We start from the raw sequence: 16,597 nt of genomic DNA on the forward strand, positions 1-16,597 counted from the left end.
CATCAAGATCAGAGTCATTCTCTACCCTCAACACATATATATTCAAATCTAAGTGTATTTTTTTCCTATTGTTATTCGTGTACTCTATGTAATTTCAATTGATGGTATCTTATGGAATTAACAATGACCACTTCAAATATCTTGAAAATTCATTCAAACATTAAAACAATGAATTTAATGCCGTATTGATGATATCCAATATATCAAATCTTATGCATTCAATGCTACATTTATGTATGATCTTCTCATATTGTTTATTTATTCCCTTAAAGCATTAAAAGAAGATTATCAAATCTATTGCATTGAATATATTAATTCTTTTAGTAGACTAACAGCTATTTAGTAACCATTGGAGTTCTACAGATAATATATCTTTTCCAAGTATCAATACCAATCTTCCAAGATTTTCAAAATGAAAGAAAGTCAAGTGATTATCGTCACTCTTCTTCTATTTTGTATTGTTCTAATCATTAGGGGGGAAGAAATTCAACATATAAACCCAAGGAGAAGTACTAATCAAGATCTTACAAATCAAGAGGTTAATAAAATCATCCAGGTATGTGAAAAAATGGATCCTTTTAAGTATACTTAGCATCTTTTTTTTACCTAACAAGCAAAAGAAACGTCAAATTAGGCTGAAGATGGTGATGTCTATGATTGCATTGATATAAATAGGCAACCAGCCTTTAACCATCCATTGTTAAAAGACCACAAAATTCAGGTAAGCCAACATTTTTCCTCCTAAGATTTAACATCATGTCTAAATGTGTTGCCACTTAGTTTTTTTTTTGGAATGTAATATTCTTTCCTCTTGTTTCTTTTGGGGGGGGGGGAGGGAGGGGGTGAGTGGTCTATAATATTCACTAATATGGCTTCTTTTTGATAATATCGTTAATTTATTTGTTTATAACACTTTGACCTGGCACTATTTTTATGTGTATATTTGCTCCATCATAAAAGAATGTTGTAGAAACCTAATCATGTTTAGAGAATTTCTTTATAGTGAGATATAAACTCATTGTTTATAAAATGACCATGTTTTGCTTGTCATTTAGTTGAAACCAAACTCATTTCCGGTGGGGATTGATGTCGAAAATCCATTTATGTATCCCATCTCAGAAGCACAACTACCCACTGCTGAATGCCCCACAGGAACCATCCCAATACTATGCAACAATAGACAAGAAAATATTTCAACTAAGAATACTGACGCAATTGTCACCAGTCAACAACAAGAGGTAAGAATTTTTAAAATATTTTTAGATGTTTCAATTCTCATGAGTTGATTGTGATAACATATTGTTTTTGTATGGAGTTGTTCTTATGTCCAGCTCTCACAATAGACTCACAAAACCACTATATTACCATTGGTTGATGTAACAACTATACAAAAGAGTTAGGTGAATCTCCATCTTTAAGTGCTAATAAATGAAGGCAATCAACACCATTAGATGAAATATGTGTTACTAAATGACTAAAACAGTTACACAATAGCTAAATACTCCCTCCTACTTTGCACTGATTTTACTCCTTCTAATTTATAAATAAAATTATAGGTATTAAAAATATGTATGTTATTGAAATAGGAGTATATTACATGGTAGATAAAAACATATAATTTCTGCCATCACATTCAAACAATTTCAAATATATCAAGTCCCAATCAAAATTGTCAAATAGTAGGAAATGGATGGCGCCTTACTTTGAAATATTTGTTAGTAAGATTATATTGTTGCAGTTTCACATCCTCTTTAAAAAAACCAACTCCTTTGTGAATGTTTTTCAACAAAAATACCGACTTTAAATTATTATATTCCCTAAGTATTTCAAAGTTATACTACAGAACACTAATGAATTTATATTAGCTTTATCCTGACTGGCAACAGTCCTCTATGTATTAATATGATGTAAAACTTTGCATATGTATGTAAGTTATTATTATTCACAAAAGTCTTTTCATTTTTTTCCTTGTAGGTAGCAGGGATAAAATATTTTGACGACATATATGGAACACAGGCCACAATAAACATTTATGAACCAATGGTGAAGCATCATTGGGATCTTAGTGGATCATGGATACAAATTGAAAATGGCCCAGATGTAATTGGTGCTGGCTCTTGGGTCTCACCAAGCTTCAGTGGTGATAGCTTTGCTAGGTTTCATATTTCATGGGTAATACGTATACATTTTTTCTAGAAATACATTGGATTCTACACTATATTTTTTTTCTAGTCTCTATACTGCTGAGATAGTATAGAGCTACATTTCCACTGCTTAGGTACTGACTTTAGAAAAAAAAATTGGTAACAGCGTGATGAAGTACAAAACAAGTCTTGCAACAATCATAAGTGTCCTGGTTTCGTCCAAGTTAGCAGTTCTGTTGTTCTTGGAGGCAGAATACAGCCAGTTTCTGTATATAACGGACCGCAATACGCAATTAAGTTTCTTATATTTAAGGTATTCTCTGTCCTACATGCAGTTTAATATGCCTTGATTATTTACTTTATGAGAATAAAAAATTTAAGTGGTTCACTATGATGTTAATTGAGTTACCTAAGATATATAAAATTAATAAAACATTAATTTATTTCGCTTATTATGTCATATCTATATACTATGTTCACATATGATGTGTCAGTGCATTGCTTAGATTTAAATTACCTGTTAGCACACACCATTACAACAATATCTTAAATCATAATAGGCATTCCATGGACTTCCAACAATAGCATTTCACTTTGAATGCCTCACTGTACGAAATGATGTTATAGACTTATAGCAACAAACGTTTATTAAGACCCCTAGAATACAATAAGGAAATAAGTACCATGCCTTGTGCATTCAATAGCATATTGCCCTTGCAGTCTTTTGAACAATCATTTTTTAGATGATTTTGAAGAAGCATTTACTTGACAATTTAATCTTGATGAATTTTAGGACCCAAAGACTGAAAATTGGTGGTTGGTGTATGGTGAGGAGAAAACAGCAATAGGATATTGGCCAAGTTCTCAATTTAGTTACATGAAGGAAATGGCCAGTAAAGCATTGTGGGGTGGATATGTTCAGGGTCCAACAGCCTCAGAAGACTCTCCACAAATGGGCAGTGGACATTTTGCTTCTGAAGGGTATGGCAAAGCAGCTTTTGTTAGAGATATTCAGGTCGTGAACGACGACAACATGCGTGTTATTCCAAACCCAGTTAAAGCCGATCCAGGATCTACTAATCGAAGGAAATATACCTATGAATATTATGGACATAATCCCAATGGTATGCATGTTTACTATGGTGGACCAGGTAGCTACAGCTAATGGTGTACTCTGCAAACTATAATAACATATGTATTTGTATGTGAAACAATGGGATTCATAGCTATATATGTGCCATCACAATTCACACCACCGTGCATCCACCTTCTAGTCATAATATCTTCAAATTTTTTTCCTAAATAGTGAAGATAATCTTGTGTAATGAAAAGTCTGCTATGCAAATTAACAAATCACGATAATGCACATAGACAACAGGTAGAGAATCTAATTCAGGGAAAATATACACAACGGCTAATTAGAGAACAAAAATATGATCAATCAATGGTCGACATGTAAAAGAATTACAGCAGATAACGCTATGACAATGTGAAACTCTGTTCTTCTCGTCATCCTAATTGCGTACCTTCCCTGTGTGACTTACAACAACCCAGTCTCAGCTCTGAATCAAGTTCCTTCCCTGGAGCATCTCATGCTCTCATCAATCAACTTGAATGTCTTCTTTACAAGTTTCTGGTCTAGGGCCGTTGTTCTGTAGATTTTGAACACGTGGTCTACACAGTCAGGCCTGCTGCTCCGGATGTACAGCTCTTCAAATTTCTTAACAATCCTTTTAAACTCTGTATGGGTATAAAGGGCAGCCTTTACCTTTTGTATTTTCTTCTCAAATATCATAGCTGAAATGAATAGAAATATTATAAGAAAAAGAAAGCAGACAAAGATAAGTTCAACAAACAAAGAATCTATACTTACTCACTAATGGCTGCATAAAAGATAAAATTATGATAGATTAACACTCTTAAAACTATCAGAATTTTCTGTTAGAGCCAAAATATAATGAATTTGAGATTAAGACTTACACATAAGTGTGTTAATTGTGTGCATGCGAAGCTTTTGTGCACAGAATGTGTTCCCTCTATTCTAGAGCATCAAGCTTGGCCTGCCATCGGTTGCCGATTATTTTTCCTAGTTTCAGTGATGATTTCCTTCGTGTTACCTCAAACGTGTTTCCTTATCCCATTAGCAGCCTATAGTATGTGTGTAGTTGCAGGGCTGTCCCGTCAAATTTGGGGGGCCTGTGCAAAGTCGTAATGAATGATAAAAACTTAATTAATGATATTATATGACAATAATTTATTCTCTGTAATATATTTCATAGCAATGTAAAATGGTCTAAAATTTTGCATAATATTCACTTGAAAAGCGACATATTTCCTATTCCGATTTATTGAAGACATGCTTCAAAATTAAAATACAGGATGTAAGAACAAAAATTGATTTTGTGTATATAGTAGATGAATCTAAATACTTAATAATCGATACACCAAAATTAGGGATTACCACATTAGAAATTACCAGGAAGTAGGAATTAGGGTGGCACTTGTTCACCAGACACCAGGCAAGCACCTAGCAGACAGGAAGCAGGAGCTCAGCCAGTCAGCCGCTCAGGCATTCAAGCGGTCGTGGCATCACGTTAGGGGCGTGGTACCGACAGGCATCTGGGACTCAGGAGTCAAGTCATAGGCAGCGACAGCGTCAAGCGGCACGACCGCACGAGAGCAAGGGGAGAGAGACGAGGCATCGTTTACTCCTCTTGGTGATTGGCGAGGCCATAGCCCAAAGGCCAAAGCGGCACGAACATGCGATCGAACGCAAAACGATGTGAACAAAAAAATAGCAGATTTTCAGGACTAATTGGGTTACCAATTTACTTGTTAAACTTTATATCTAGTGTTGGAGTTTTGGGCCTAGGGGGCCCTGTGCAAGCGCTCTGGTCGCGCCTCCCAAGGGGCGGCCCTATGTAGTTGAGACCTATGTGACCCAGATATGATTGTTGTTGATGCTTTAGTTTAGGTTGATAGTGGTTAGCTTATAAACCTTCGACACTCCAAACATGGAACCCTGTGTTGAACATTTTACACGAACAAGGATAAAAGTACAAACGGAGTGTTATGCATACATTGACCACTACATATAGGAGCTAGGCTACGTGAGAGCTAGGCTATTGTGAATCTTGGAGACATAATTCAAAGAGCACCTAGACGCTTAGTGGGTTTTGGCTAATTGATGATAAAAAAAATAAGAGACTAATGTGCTCATTGAGTATATAAGCAGGGGATTAGTCCGATGAGGAAGATGATGAATAAGGAGGAATATGTCAGTTTCCTAAATATGGGATATCATATGCATGTGTGCTTAGCTCGGCTAGGAAGCATAGACCAAATCCTAAGCCTCATGCATGTAGACAATCGACTAGGCAGCATAGACCAAATCCTAAGCCTCATGCATATAGACAAAGTCCTAACTAGACAAGGAAGGAGTACCAAATAAGGAAAGAAAAACATAGTCCTATTTAGGCTTGGCAGGACTACTCAGATTGTATCCATACTTGCCTTCCTAATTCTACTTGAACATGGGGCCATCCGAGGGTATAAAAACAAAACCCTTAGGAGGGAAGGGGAGAAGCCTAAGAGAAGCCAACAAGCCAAGAGATATACAAAACAATACGAGCCACTTCCAATCCCATTGAGTCGATTTCCAAGGAAGTCGACAACAGCTAGCCATTGACCACTATACCCGTGCGCTATGCCGATAGACTGCCAGACTATATTAGGTTTTCCTCACGCGTTGTAGTCATGAGAGATTGATATATCATGGCAACATTGGCCTGCGGCCAACAGGATTACGGATATTACTACTCGTCACAAGGGTGACCAAATCTGTATAAAAATCTATGTCCCCTTTGCTCTATTTATAAGTTTTTTTGCATCCTCATATCAGCTGATCCCTACACCCTCAAAACATACCATATAGGCACGGATCTTGGGATTAGGGTATAACCCATCAACAATGGCATGCTAGGTAGGGGAGCACCGGTATTCAGAGGATTCGTTGAGAGATGGCTTCAAGAGACGGATTTTCCGATGAGGGATATTTCGACAACTTTGGATTGACAAAGCTTCAGGATGTCGCCACAGGAGGCTTTGACTTGGGTTGACCACTTCATAACTGATATCACCGCCTCAGAGGAACAACAGTTCCACTAACTTAGGAACCGTGTCAACCATGCATGAGGCCTCGGCACAATCCAACTACTCCATTGGTTCAACCATCGCTTGCCTAGTGTGTATAGCTGTCCATTTGTAATGCCCTAGAAAAAATAGAATATCGTAGAGGATATATTGGAAGTCCCTAAGGTTTTGGTGTTTGAAATTAGAAGAAAAACAATAGTTATATGCTAGCTGGGCGAGCTTTCGGCCAGCCCAAGGCCCAGCTGCCCCCTCCACATCCCCAAAACCCTAGGAGGTCCCCCCCCCACCTCCCCCTAGCCATCATTTGGTACCCTGGGGGCGCCCACCTCCCCCTCTGGTCGACCTTCCCCATGCCTTCCCTATTGCAGACCTTGGAAGAAGAAGAAGGGAAGGAGAACAAAGGGAAAGAAGGAAGCGGAGGGAATCAATGTGAAGATGGAAATGAGGGGTTTGATTACCGCTGCCCATGGAGGCCTAGGTACCAATACATGATCTTTTTCCCCTGTTTTGGTTTTCTATTAGGGTTTAGATCAAGTGTTGGAAGCGAGTAAGTTTGGGATCCACCGATTTATTCCTCAGCCAGGTTTTTGCTGATATGCCCCCTGCGCAGTTCTGTTTTGGATGCCTTTTCGGCCAACATAATGGGATTTCCTGCAAAAAGTCTCTATACAAAAGTTGTAGATAACGTGTATATCTATCTTCTGACCAAATGGAATGATTTTATATCAAGTGGTTTAGGAGGTATCAATTTCTGAAGTTGGCTGTCTGAATGTCGATGCATTTATCTGTAGTCGAGGTTCAGAGGGATTTTAGAGGATCTTAATGATGGAATCCGAGAATCTTGTATTTACAGAAGTTGTAGCATATGTTGTGATCTACCTCATACATAAAAATTGTTAGCTTTTATCTTGTAGTTTGTTGTCAGTGCTCTTTTGAATGGTTGCTGCACAGTTTTCTGGGCAGATGCACTTCTCTGTTTTGTGCCATGTTTTAGGCCCGCTAAATGGAAGAATTCAGTTTTGTTATCTAAATAAAAGTTGTAACTCTTGTTCTGTAGATGTCAGAAATGATATATTTTGCTATTTTATGTGATGTAGAATTGGAGGTATCGAGTTGTTAATATATGTTGCTTTTATAGGAAGATTATCGGTAATTTTCTTTATGTTGTTTGGGGTGGGTTCCCAGCGTAGAAAGTGAATGTGTGATTCTTGAATGATTATATGTGTGTAGTTTGAGGCTGAGTCGGTGTTTATTCAGGTGATGCCACTTTGGAATGCAACTAGAGTTCATCTCGCCATCGGTGAAGGCAAGTAAACGTAGCGGTGGTTTGCTACAGCTTTGAGTTGTTATTTGATTCTACCTCTGTTGGCGGCTGTTAAATGCCGATTCTATACCGCCAGCATCTGCATAAAGTCGATATAATAAAACATCCAACATAGAAATAGGTGCTTAATCTCACATATTCCATCAGTGTTGGTGTATATTTGTATGCAGATGATAAACCCTGAAGTTGGGAGGAAAATCAGACTAAAGTGAGGAGAATTATGTATCCATACAAGGAGGGGTTGAGAACTTCGTTGAAACATCGGTAAATCAATCCAAAACTCCGAGAAATGGATAGAGGAAGGTCCAGGGAGTCCACCAACCGAAGGCCAGGCCAGGAGGGCCTAGCCCAGGTTCGGCCGAACCCCCTGGTTCGGCCGAACCACCACTTCCACCGTTGCATGTGGGGTTTGGCGTGGACGTCCCAGATGCATCCCTGATGACGGTTGGAGGGCACTTCGGACATTTCCCCTTCGCCAACCGTCATACCTACCCCTATATAAGGACATCATCTCACTCACTTCAACACACACTTCCAAGCTTGAGCTAAATTATAAGAGGCTCTATTGTACTATATTGTATACTAGAATAGGAAGAAAGTAGGTCGGAAGAATTCCGGAGTTGTCGGTAATCTTCTCCTATTTCTTTTATTCTGTTTATTACTCTGAATTCAATATAATATTCTTCTTGAGTAATTTAGATTTATCTTGTGAGAATTATCTCTTGGTTAGTTCCTAAATAGCATACGGGATTATTTTTCACTATAATCAACTAAAATATAGTGATTGCTTTGGTGAGTTATAAACACTAAAGTAGATATTAATTTCTTAGACATGGTGTTTAGGTAATTGTTATCCAGTAATTGTTGTGTATCCCATAGTACGTTTGAGGTAGGTGTAGAGGTGGTGACAGCCCTCGAGATCACTTAAGTCCTCCCTGTCCAGGTACGTAGTAGAGCGACATCTAGGAACAGCGGGTTGCCAGTGCCTGAAGTATTGCGTTAGGATTAAAGTTAAACTTTCCCTAGACACTGTTTCTCACTAGTGAATCCTCTCTATCCCGGCCTATCATTTGCTTGGTGTCCTTGGATGAACCGGAGGAAGATCTGACCACACACGTTCCCTTGGATTCGATACCCTTGGAATAATCCGTAGGGGAAGTGCTACATCTGTATATCCGTGCGCTTGCGGATTTTATCCGTAACCGTATTAAATACCAACAACCTCCACGTTGAAATTATATATCATCAACCAAGATTATTATATGTTACACCGAGGATTTACCTATCTAAATCATACTTATTGATTTTACACTGTTTATGGATATACTTTATGCTCTTGGTTATAATAACCTTATACTGATCTCCATCGAAGGAATGTGGTTCCGATGTTATACTCTGGAATTCATACTGCATTTGCATCACTTGCATTGCATTTGAAGTCATGTCGTGAACCTATGGTTGCGACCGTACCGGTACAGCATCGTATATTGCTGTAATACGATGTAGCTTCACACCTAGTTGGGTGTGAAGGCAGGAGTACATATCAATGCATTGCATATGCACTTATTCACCCTGTTGGGTGTGAAAGCAGGAGTACATATCATTGCATTGCATATGCACATATTGCAGGATGTTATGAGAATTATCGATCGAAAATATCTTTGAGAAGTGTTTTCTTCTCTGGGATTTGTGACTATATGGATTTGATTGGTGACGCTATGATGTTTTAGTCCTTGGATATTGAACTTTCTTTATGTGAATCATAACTTGGTATTTAATTAGTATATAATAAACATGTGGTTTAAATAGCTTGTTAAAGCCGTTTGCTTGCTGAGATTTATTCTCACCCCCTTATAGTCTTTTCAGGTACTCGCTGTGACATGTTTGCATGAAGGGATGGGATTAGATACACAGTCACACAACATGATCTCACTTAGTCATGAGTATTGTATTATGCTGATAAGATTTCTTGTGTTTAGACATAATGAGCTAATTAAATACTAGAGTTGTTGACCATTGGTTAACTACTTTTCAAAGGCTATCCCTATATGTCAGTCAGTTGATGTATCATAAACTTAATCTATATGTTGATGCTTTCGTGATGTTTTCTTGTCTAAGGTAGTTGTTGCCGAAATTTGCTTGTTTTGGCACTTTTGTATGGTTGTTTAGTGGCATCCCAGGCTTATGTGGTTTTCCGGGGTGTTACACCATTAGTTTAGTAGGGAACGCCAGAACGCTGGCCTCTGCCTGTTCGTGCAACCTCCTGTGACCTTTTGGTCTCGAGCACGACACACACCCGAGGAGTGGAAAATCTGACTTGCTGACAAAGTCAATCTACACATGCTTCGTTCCACATGTCCGATTAGGATTGGTATTGACCAACCGATACACACACATACGTGCATGAGACATGTCTCGTGTCCCCATGCAATAGCCTATCGATCAAACTGACCTATGACACAAGCACATGCTACGAGAAAATATTATTCTATAGAAAACAATACCATATCACTTGGTAGATTGATGTCTTAATTAATCTACTTCGTATGTGAGGTTCATTGTCATACAAGGCTACAAATGACTGAAGGTGCAAAATGCAATGTAGGGTTGGCAAGACTTGGCTACGCGATAGACCATGTAGAGGAAAAGGGCAAGTGGAGGCTTAGCGCTGGAGGACTCGATGAAGTGGTGAAGGAGAAAGTGCTCTATGCAACACCAACAAACCGGTCGAGGTCATAAGAAGTCACAAGTTGCTGAGGATAAATCTTCGTTGTCGAAGAAGCGTGTGAGGCAAGGCTTGGAAGGAAGAAGATCAAGACTGCCGCATGAAGATCTCCCACCATCTCAAGTGTGTTCAAGTGTAGCTAGAGTGTGGAATTGAGAGTGATGTGGAGTTTGTGTGCTTCAAGTTGGAGAACTTGAGGTTGTAATTAAGAGAAGGAGAAGGAGAAACCCAAGACCAACCAAGTGGAGTGTGATGTGCCATGGAGATGTTTGTGAAGGTTGATACCTTGCCTCCGCAAGGAAAGAAGTCATAGTGGAAGTAGTGCTACATACTGGTGGATGCTTGGTAGAGCAAGATTCATTGGAGGGAAGTTGGGTGGCATCCAAGCTTGGGACCGAGTAGGTCGCTTGGAGCACAAGCTTGCCCTTGGTGGTTGCTTGAAGAGACCAACGAATCATCAGAGGTGGTAGCATGGAAGATAAAGAGGGTTGAAAGAGACTCGACTTTTTAGAGCCCCTCAATAGACACGGATCGGTTGGATCCAAACATCGCTGAACAAATCGGTGCCTCCTTTTTCTCTCTTTACTTTGCACTTATCACTTTCCTGTTAAGCTATTTGGTAATCTGTTGTAGCAGGCTTATATTTTGTTGATCTACTCCTAGTTCTAATTTAAAACTAGTGTACAAAGTGCTATACCTCACCATAAGTTACATATTCTCTATATAGGGCTCATTATCCCTAGCTATCGGATTGTCTAACATTGTGCATTGTCGGACTGTCCACAATGGCACCGGATTGTTTGGTAAGGTATAATTTCCTCCTATTCACCCCTGCCCCCGGCGAGTTCTACGGTCCTCAGTGTACTTTCAATGATTTTATATATTACGCCAACCAAGCCATGTATCTGGTAAGGCTTGGCAAGCTCGGCTAGGCCTTAACTAAGCTAGCCGCAACTTGGCAGTCAATCGAGTTGCAGTAAGACCAGCTGGACGTTTGTAGGGTTGTTTGAGCCTTACAAATCTACTCGGGCTTAGACATGATTGACAAACAATGACCAGGATGATTGGACCTAGGTAGATATTGCCAAGTATCTAGCAAGGGTTGCCAATCTCTGATAAGGGCTGCTAGGCCTTGGCATGGCTTGCTAGGTTAAGACATGACTTTCTGGGCACCAACAAGGTCAGCCAATCCATGGCATGGACGATCGAGCTTTGATGAGGTTGGACAATCCATAGGATGCTCTATACACAGCTAGCCAGACAAAGGCAACATTAGTAGGCCAACGGTCAAGTCGGCTAGCTGATGGGTAAGGTCGGTCGGGCTTGGAGTGGCTGGTCGAACTAGTGGGGAGGTCCAACGGCCTTGCTGACCTAAGACACGGTCAATCGGGCAAGGATATGGTTAGCAGGCCAACTTGGTGATTGGTCAATCTAGTCATTGTCCGATCGAGCAACGGCACGATTGGCCAAATCACGACAAGCTCAGCCAAGCTATGACATGGTTGTCTAGGCTGTGCAATGATGGGCCAGGCTGGTTAATCCCTTGATTTGACTCTGTAAATATGTGACAAATGTTACAACATACAGGGGCACCGACCAACGGGTTATCTGGCCGACCGGGGCCAAACATAATCTTCTTTTATTTGATTCCATTACATGATTGAAAATACCTCTTTATTTTATTTGGAAGATGAAATATACGATGAAAGTAAGTTCAAATGCGATAATGGAAATAAACAAAAACATCGGGTTACCTGCCGGAAGTGCTTGTTTTGGATCAATAGCTTGACCTCGGAGCATTTCCTCTTGTAGCCAATCTGGAGATGGAGCTCCCTCCATCACTTAATTTGTTTGCTGATAATTCCTAGCAACAATGCAATAGCTTAACCTGGAGATGGAGCCTTAATGTTGCCATGGCATAATGGTATAGAATGGTTAAAGCTCTCATAAATATTGGCACAAATATTACTTGCACTTGAAGTTATTTCTGATAGCATGGATATTTCTACACTTCGAGGATAAATCATTCACATTTGTTGTCGAAAAATCCATGTTACAGTGTCAAATCTGGTGTCCTGAGAACTTCCATAGAGTAAACACTATCAACTTTAGGTCATTGTCTACGGCACTCTGGGTGAACATATCCATACTCGACACAATCATCACCACGTATTGCACTCCATAATTCATCAGAGTCGTGGTCTTGAGGCACGATCTTCACTAATTGATGTACACTCCATTCAATGGGCAACAACTGAGCATTTACATACTTGGGAAAAACATAGTATATATTTGATGGGTTCATAAAGGAGAGGAGGTGTGTTTTTTTGTAAAATCATGAAGTCTGTTGGGATCGGCTCAAATGGTTCATCAAATAAGGATTTTGGCGGTATCGGCTTGGGAGGGGAATTGGCTATCTCTTGGTGGAGCTAAGGGTGTTTTGGTTATTGAGTTTTCATAAGGTGGTTCAGTTGTTTAATTGACGGATATTCTCACCAAAATTCCCCTTCCTTCCTCGATGGTTCTATGGATAAAGGCCCCTCCAACTGCCATATCAAGGAAAACAACAGTATGAGCAGTGAATCGTCCGAAGAAATGTTGCATGATCACAAACTCCGGGAGACTAAGCTTTGGACCACAAAGTTAATTGGAATTTTGATGCAGTGTGGACTTGAACAACTGACAAGCAATTCCCTATGCTTAAGAAATGACGGGAAATGGTTGCAAAAGAGGACGGTACAATGATAATATTTGTGTTTTGCAACTTATTGAAGGAACTGAACAAAAATATATATGCTAGGGTCATAAGATTAATATGCTAGAGTTTTATTCACAGCAATTTTAAACCATATGTTTCACAGGGACATTTTTTACCTTAGTAATGTAGACTGCGTAATAATGGTAGAATAATAGTTTCTCCTCCCTAATATTGAATTTTAGCCCCTAATATTATTTAAAAAGATAAGGATAAGCATATGCCCATCTTTTAAAACTATTTGGCAACCCCTGACTCAGTACACATAGTTAACCAGTTGACAACCTCAGACTAAGTAGACTAAAAATCAACATGAAATGGTGTCAGCACATATATCTGAGAATATGTAAATAATTGTCTATGAACATGGACAGCACACCTTTGTTGGCACATAATCTGCTTCAGCTAATCGATCCAAATTTTCCATGAAGTATTGTGCACAATCAGGAAGTTGCAGAATACTTCCACGTAAGTAAGTTTCCTACAATATAGAGCATTGCTTCAGCACACCTGGCCAGGAAAACTATATAACTTCAAAAGATTTGAATGGCTATTTGTTTTCACCTGAATGGCTGGGTCTTGCCATAACCTTTTTACATCGAGTACAAGTTCTTTGTTCAGCAGTGGATAATCCAACCTGCCATCAATATCTGATAGTTTTTCTCCAATTTCGTGATGATATGACAAAGTAAATGACATCTTAGAAACAAAATTGGTTGGTAAGGTGTACAGTGTGAAACTGGTGATATTTGTCTTTCAATGTCTAAGAAAAGTCAGTTTTCCTTAAAAGTTCCAAAGCAACGGAACAAGGTAAATGCACAAAGGTATAGTTTTTTTAACCTGGTTGAGAAAAAAATTGAATCTTATAACACCCACATTTGATACCAAGTTATTTTTAGCATATCAACAATTGTCTGAAGCAATCAAATAAACAAGGAAGAATAAATGTTACAAAATCTCATTGTTCTTTTCTACTTTGTTCAGTACATTGTACGGTTCAATAGATATCTTTTTCAAGTTTTCATTATAGAATGACCGTGTAAAACATAAGACTACAATAGAGCCGAGCACAGTCTACAAGGTCTTAACAGGTTAAAACATAGAGCCGAGCAGCTTGACTACAACAGAAATGTTGCAAATCAAAATGTTTGTATTCCCAGATTTAACAAGACATGTTCATATGCACAGATTTAGCTTTAACTGTTGAGTAAAGAGTAAGCACAAACCTGGTTATCTGGGGATATAACATACTTTGAGGAATCTGATTCCACTTGTGAGAGTTCTTTTGCTCCTTCATATAGTATCTGTTAACATTTAACACATTACTCGACAAAAAGGAAAAGTATGAACGCATTTCCTTATGAACAGAATACAAATCCCTAGTCGAATCTCCTACATAATCCCCACTTTGCAATAAGAAAAAAAAGACACACCCTTTCCAGTATTGCATACTTTAATTGTCTGATAGACGTTTGCATGGATAACTGATGTGTAGCTCCTAAGTTCTGCCTCATCAAAGCCAGTTTGGAAAAGGAGCTTAATCTGCAGGTGAACAGTAAGAATACATCAGACTAACTAGTGGCGTACGGATTATGATTCTCCATGGAATATAGCATTCATCACCTGTTTAAATATCGTAGACTTCCCTGATTCTCCCGCACCTTAAAACAGAAGCAATTGAGAGAGAGAAAGAAGGATGGATCCAAATTGAGAACAAGTTAAAACTAAAAATTTCTAGGATACATTTATTTATCTTCTTTTTTTTTTGGAAATAACATGAGAAAGGTTTTTTTTATAGAGGTAAATAGGAACAACAGAAACAATTAATTTCTGAACCAATAGATACTAAAGGTAGCGCAGATAATTGTGACAAGGAAAATGACCACTAAAATTTGGGAAAGTTAGCAATACCAAGAAGTAAGAGCTTGTGGATGTGTTGCTCTGCTTTTGTCTCTTGCAAAATTCACCTGTCAATGTCTGCAGACTGTTACCAGCTGAATTAGAAGAAATCAAATGTGGCAACTCTCAAATCAAGAATTGAGTTAGCATTTACTTGTTCAGTAAGCCTGAGTGCCAACTTACTTTTGCATTTTCGGCTGTTTCAGCCTCACTTAAAGAATGAGATCTGCTACAGGATGAGCCTATGTTATCAAGCACATAGGTAAGCACGGACATTATTTTAGAGGTATGCTCTCATGCCTGAGCCTCTCTCTTTCCAGGAAGCACGTTGACGTCTAGATCTCAGGGTCCATGAGCTGCACACATGAGCAGTAAGCTCGAGCGCAATGTGGCCAGCATTTGAAAAGAAAAGATTGTACAGAGTAATGGTTTGCATAGTTCAATATTGCTGACCCACATTGTTAAGCATGGATACATATCCAGAAACATTATATCAAGGAAAAACATTAGTAACCATTTCTGACCAGTGAAATACAGGATTCATTTGCCCCTTTTTTTTTCTCCTAAAATTCACAAGTTTTGATTATGCGGAATAATTATAAGCATACATGCCTATTTCAAATTAGCAAACAATTGTACGTCAGGGGCGGATCCAACTTGGGACATTGGGGTTCAGTTAAACCCCCAAACTTTTGGGGGGGAACAAACAAACTGCTACTCGCATTAAGGTTAAGACTCTGAAATTAAGAGAGGAGCTTCTTCCAGATCTAGAGGAGGAAGCTAGGGTTAACGCAAGCACAGATTCAAGACAAAAATAGGTCGGGAGAGAGATGAATCAGAATGAGGATGTAGATGCACACCAGGATCCCTTCCCCTCCCCTACCCTGCTCGCCAGATGGAGCTCGGCGCCCGCGCCCCTCCCCTGTTCAAGCTGCGAAATGGCGCAAGGAGCGGAGGAGACTGAGACAGGAGATTTTCTTTTAGGAGAAGGGAAGGGGAGGGAGGACACTTAGCAGTCCAACTTCTCTCAAATTTCCTATGTTACCCATTCTTTATGATGATGGATGATCCACATGTCAGCGGTACTTAAAAATTTATAATAAACTCGATTACATATTATGTTGATAGTAAATTTTTTAGACCACCGGCAACTATTAGTTATTGCTCCATGCACTGCCATCACCGTTCTTTCTCCATAAGCCACTATCGTTCCTCTTCTCTGCCTTCGCATGTGTAGCCGCACCCTTTAGGCATCAACATGTCTTTTCTCCTCCGCTATCATCATGCACGGTATTGTAATGGTTGTCGTTGGGACCAGAGGTGACACACTTGCTGAGACTCGAGAGGCAGGAACCAACCCGACAGAGAGCAGAGACACTAGATTTGGGCTCCCTTTTTTATCGGAGCAACAAGGAGAGAGAGTTAGTGTGTGGAGTTGTCGTAGAGCCACTGGACTTGGAGATAGAGCTGTGGTGGAGTGACTGGAGTCACCAGACTTGGAGATGGATATAATGGAGTGGTCCAAATTGAAAATTGAAATGTAAATTTAGCTCTTGTGTAAATGAAAAGAATGGTTAAAGATTACATAGAACAAACTG

General features: G+C 39.3%; 2 protein-coding genes across 12 annotated transcripts; one reads left to right on the forward strand and one right to left on the reverse strand.

Annotated features, from left to right (window-relative positions):
* Positions 1-371: 371 nt before the first annotated feature.
* On the forward strand, positions 372-3,399 carry LOC4338466 (protein neprosin). Its single transcript, XM_066310975.1, has 6 exons — positions 372-556; positions 635-721; positions 1,056-1,238; positions 1,975-2,172; positions 2,311-2,457; positions 2,938-3,399. The coding sequence occupies exons 1-6, from the start codon at positions 413-415 to the stop codon at positions 3,307-3,309; spliced, it is 1,131 nt and encodes a 376-aa protein (XP_066167072.1). The 5' UTR covers positions 372-412; the 3' UTR covers positions 3,310-3,399.
* Positions 3,400-3,461: 62 nt separating this feature from the next.
* LOC9272594 (guanine nucleotide-binding protein alpha-1 subunit) lies at positions 3,462-15,981 on the reverse strand. 11 transcript variants are annotated; one of them, XR_010741651.1, is made up of 11 exons: positions 15,860-15,981; positions 15,183-15,355; positions 15,012-15,067; positions 14,724-14,761; positions 14,553-14,642; positions 14,327-14,404; positions 13,665-13,737; positions 13,480-13,581; positions 12,100-12,891; positions 4,125-4,340; positions 3,462-3,941 (listed from the first exon to the last, which is right to left on the reverse strand). XR_010741651.1 is itself a non-coding variant. In XM_066310976.1 (11 exons), exons 2-9 carry the CDS (start codon positions 15,273-15,275, stop codon positions 12,123-12,125), a joined length of 627 nt encoding a protein of 208 aa, XP_066167073.1. In that variant the 5' UTR covers positions 15,276-15,355; positions 15,860-15,981; the 3' UTR covers positions 3,462-3,941; positions 4,125-4,340; positions 12,100-12,122. The 11 variants fall into 11 exon arrangements, 6 of the variants coding, with proteins under 6 accessions (XP_066167073.1, XP_066167074.1, XP_066167076.1 ...); XR_003242449.2 differs by having other exon boundaries at positions 13,665-13,750; XR_003242445.2 differs by having other exon boundaries at positions 13,665-13,750; positions 15,012-15,084.
* Between the last annotated feature and the right edge of the window lie 616 nt (positions 15,982-16,597).

Source organism: Oryza sativa, chromosome 5 (assembly GCF_034140825.1).
Source record: "Oryza sativa Japonica Group chromosome 5, ASM3414082v1".
Lineage (NCBI taxonomy): Eukaryota > Viridiplantae > Streptophyta > Magnoliopsida > Poales > Poaceae > Oryza > Oryza sativa.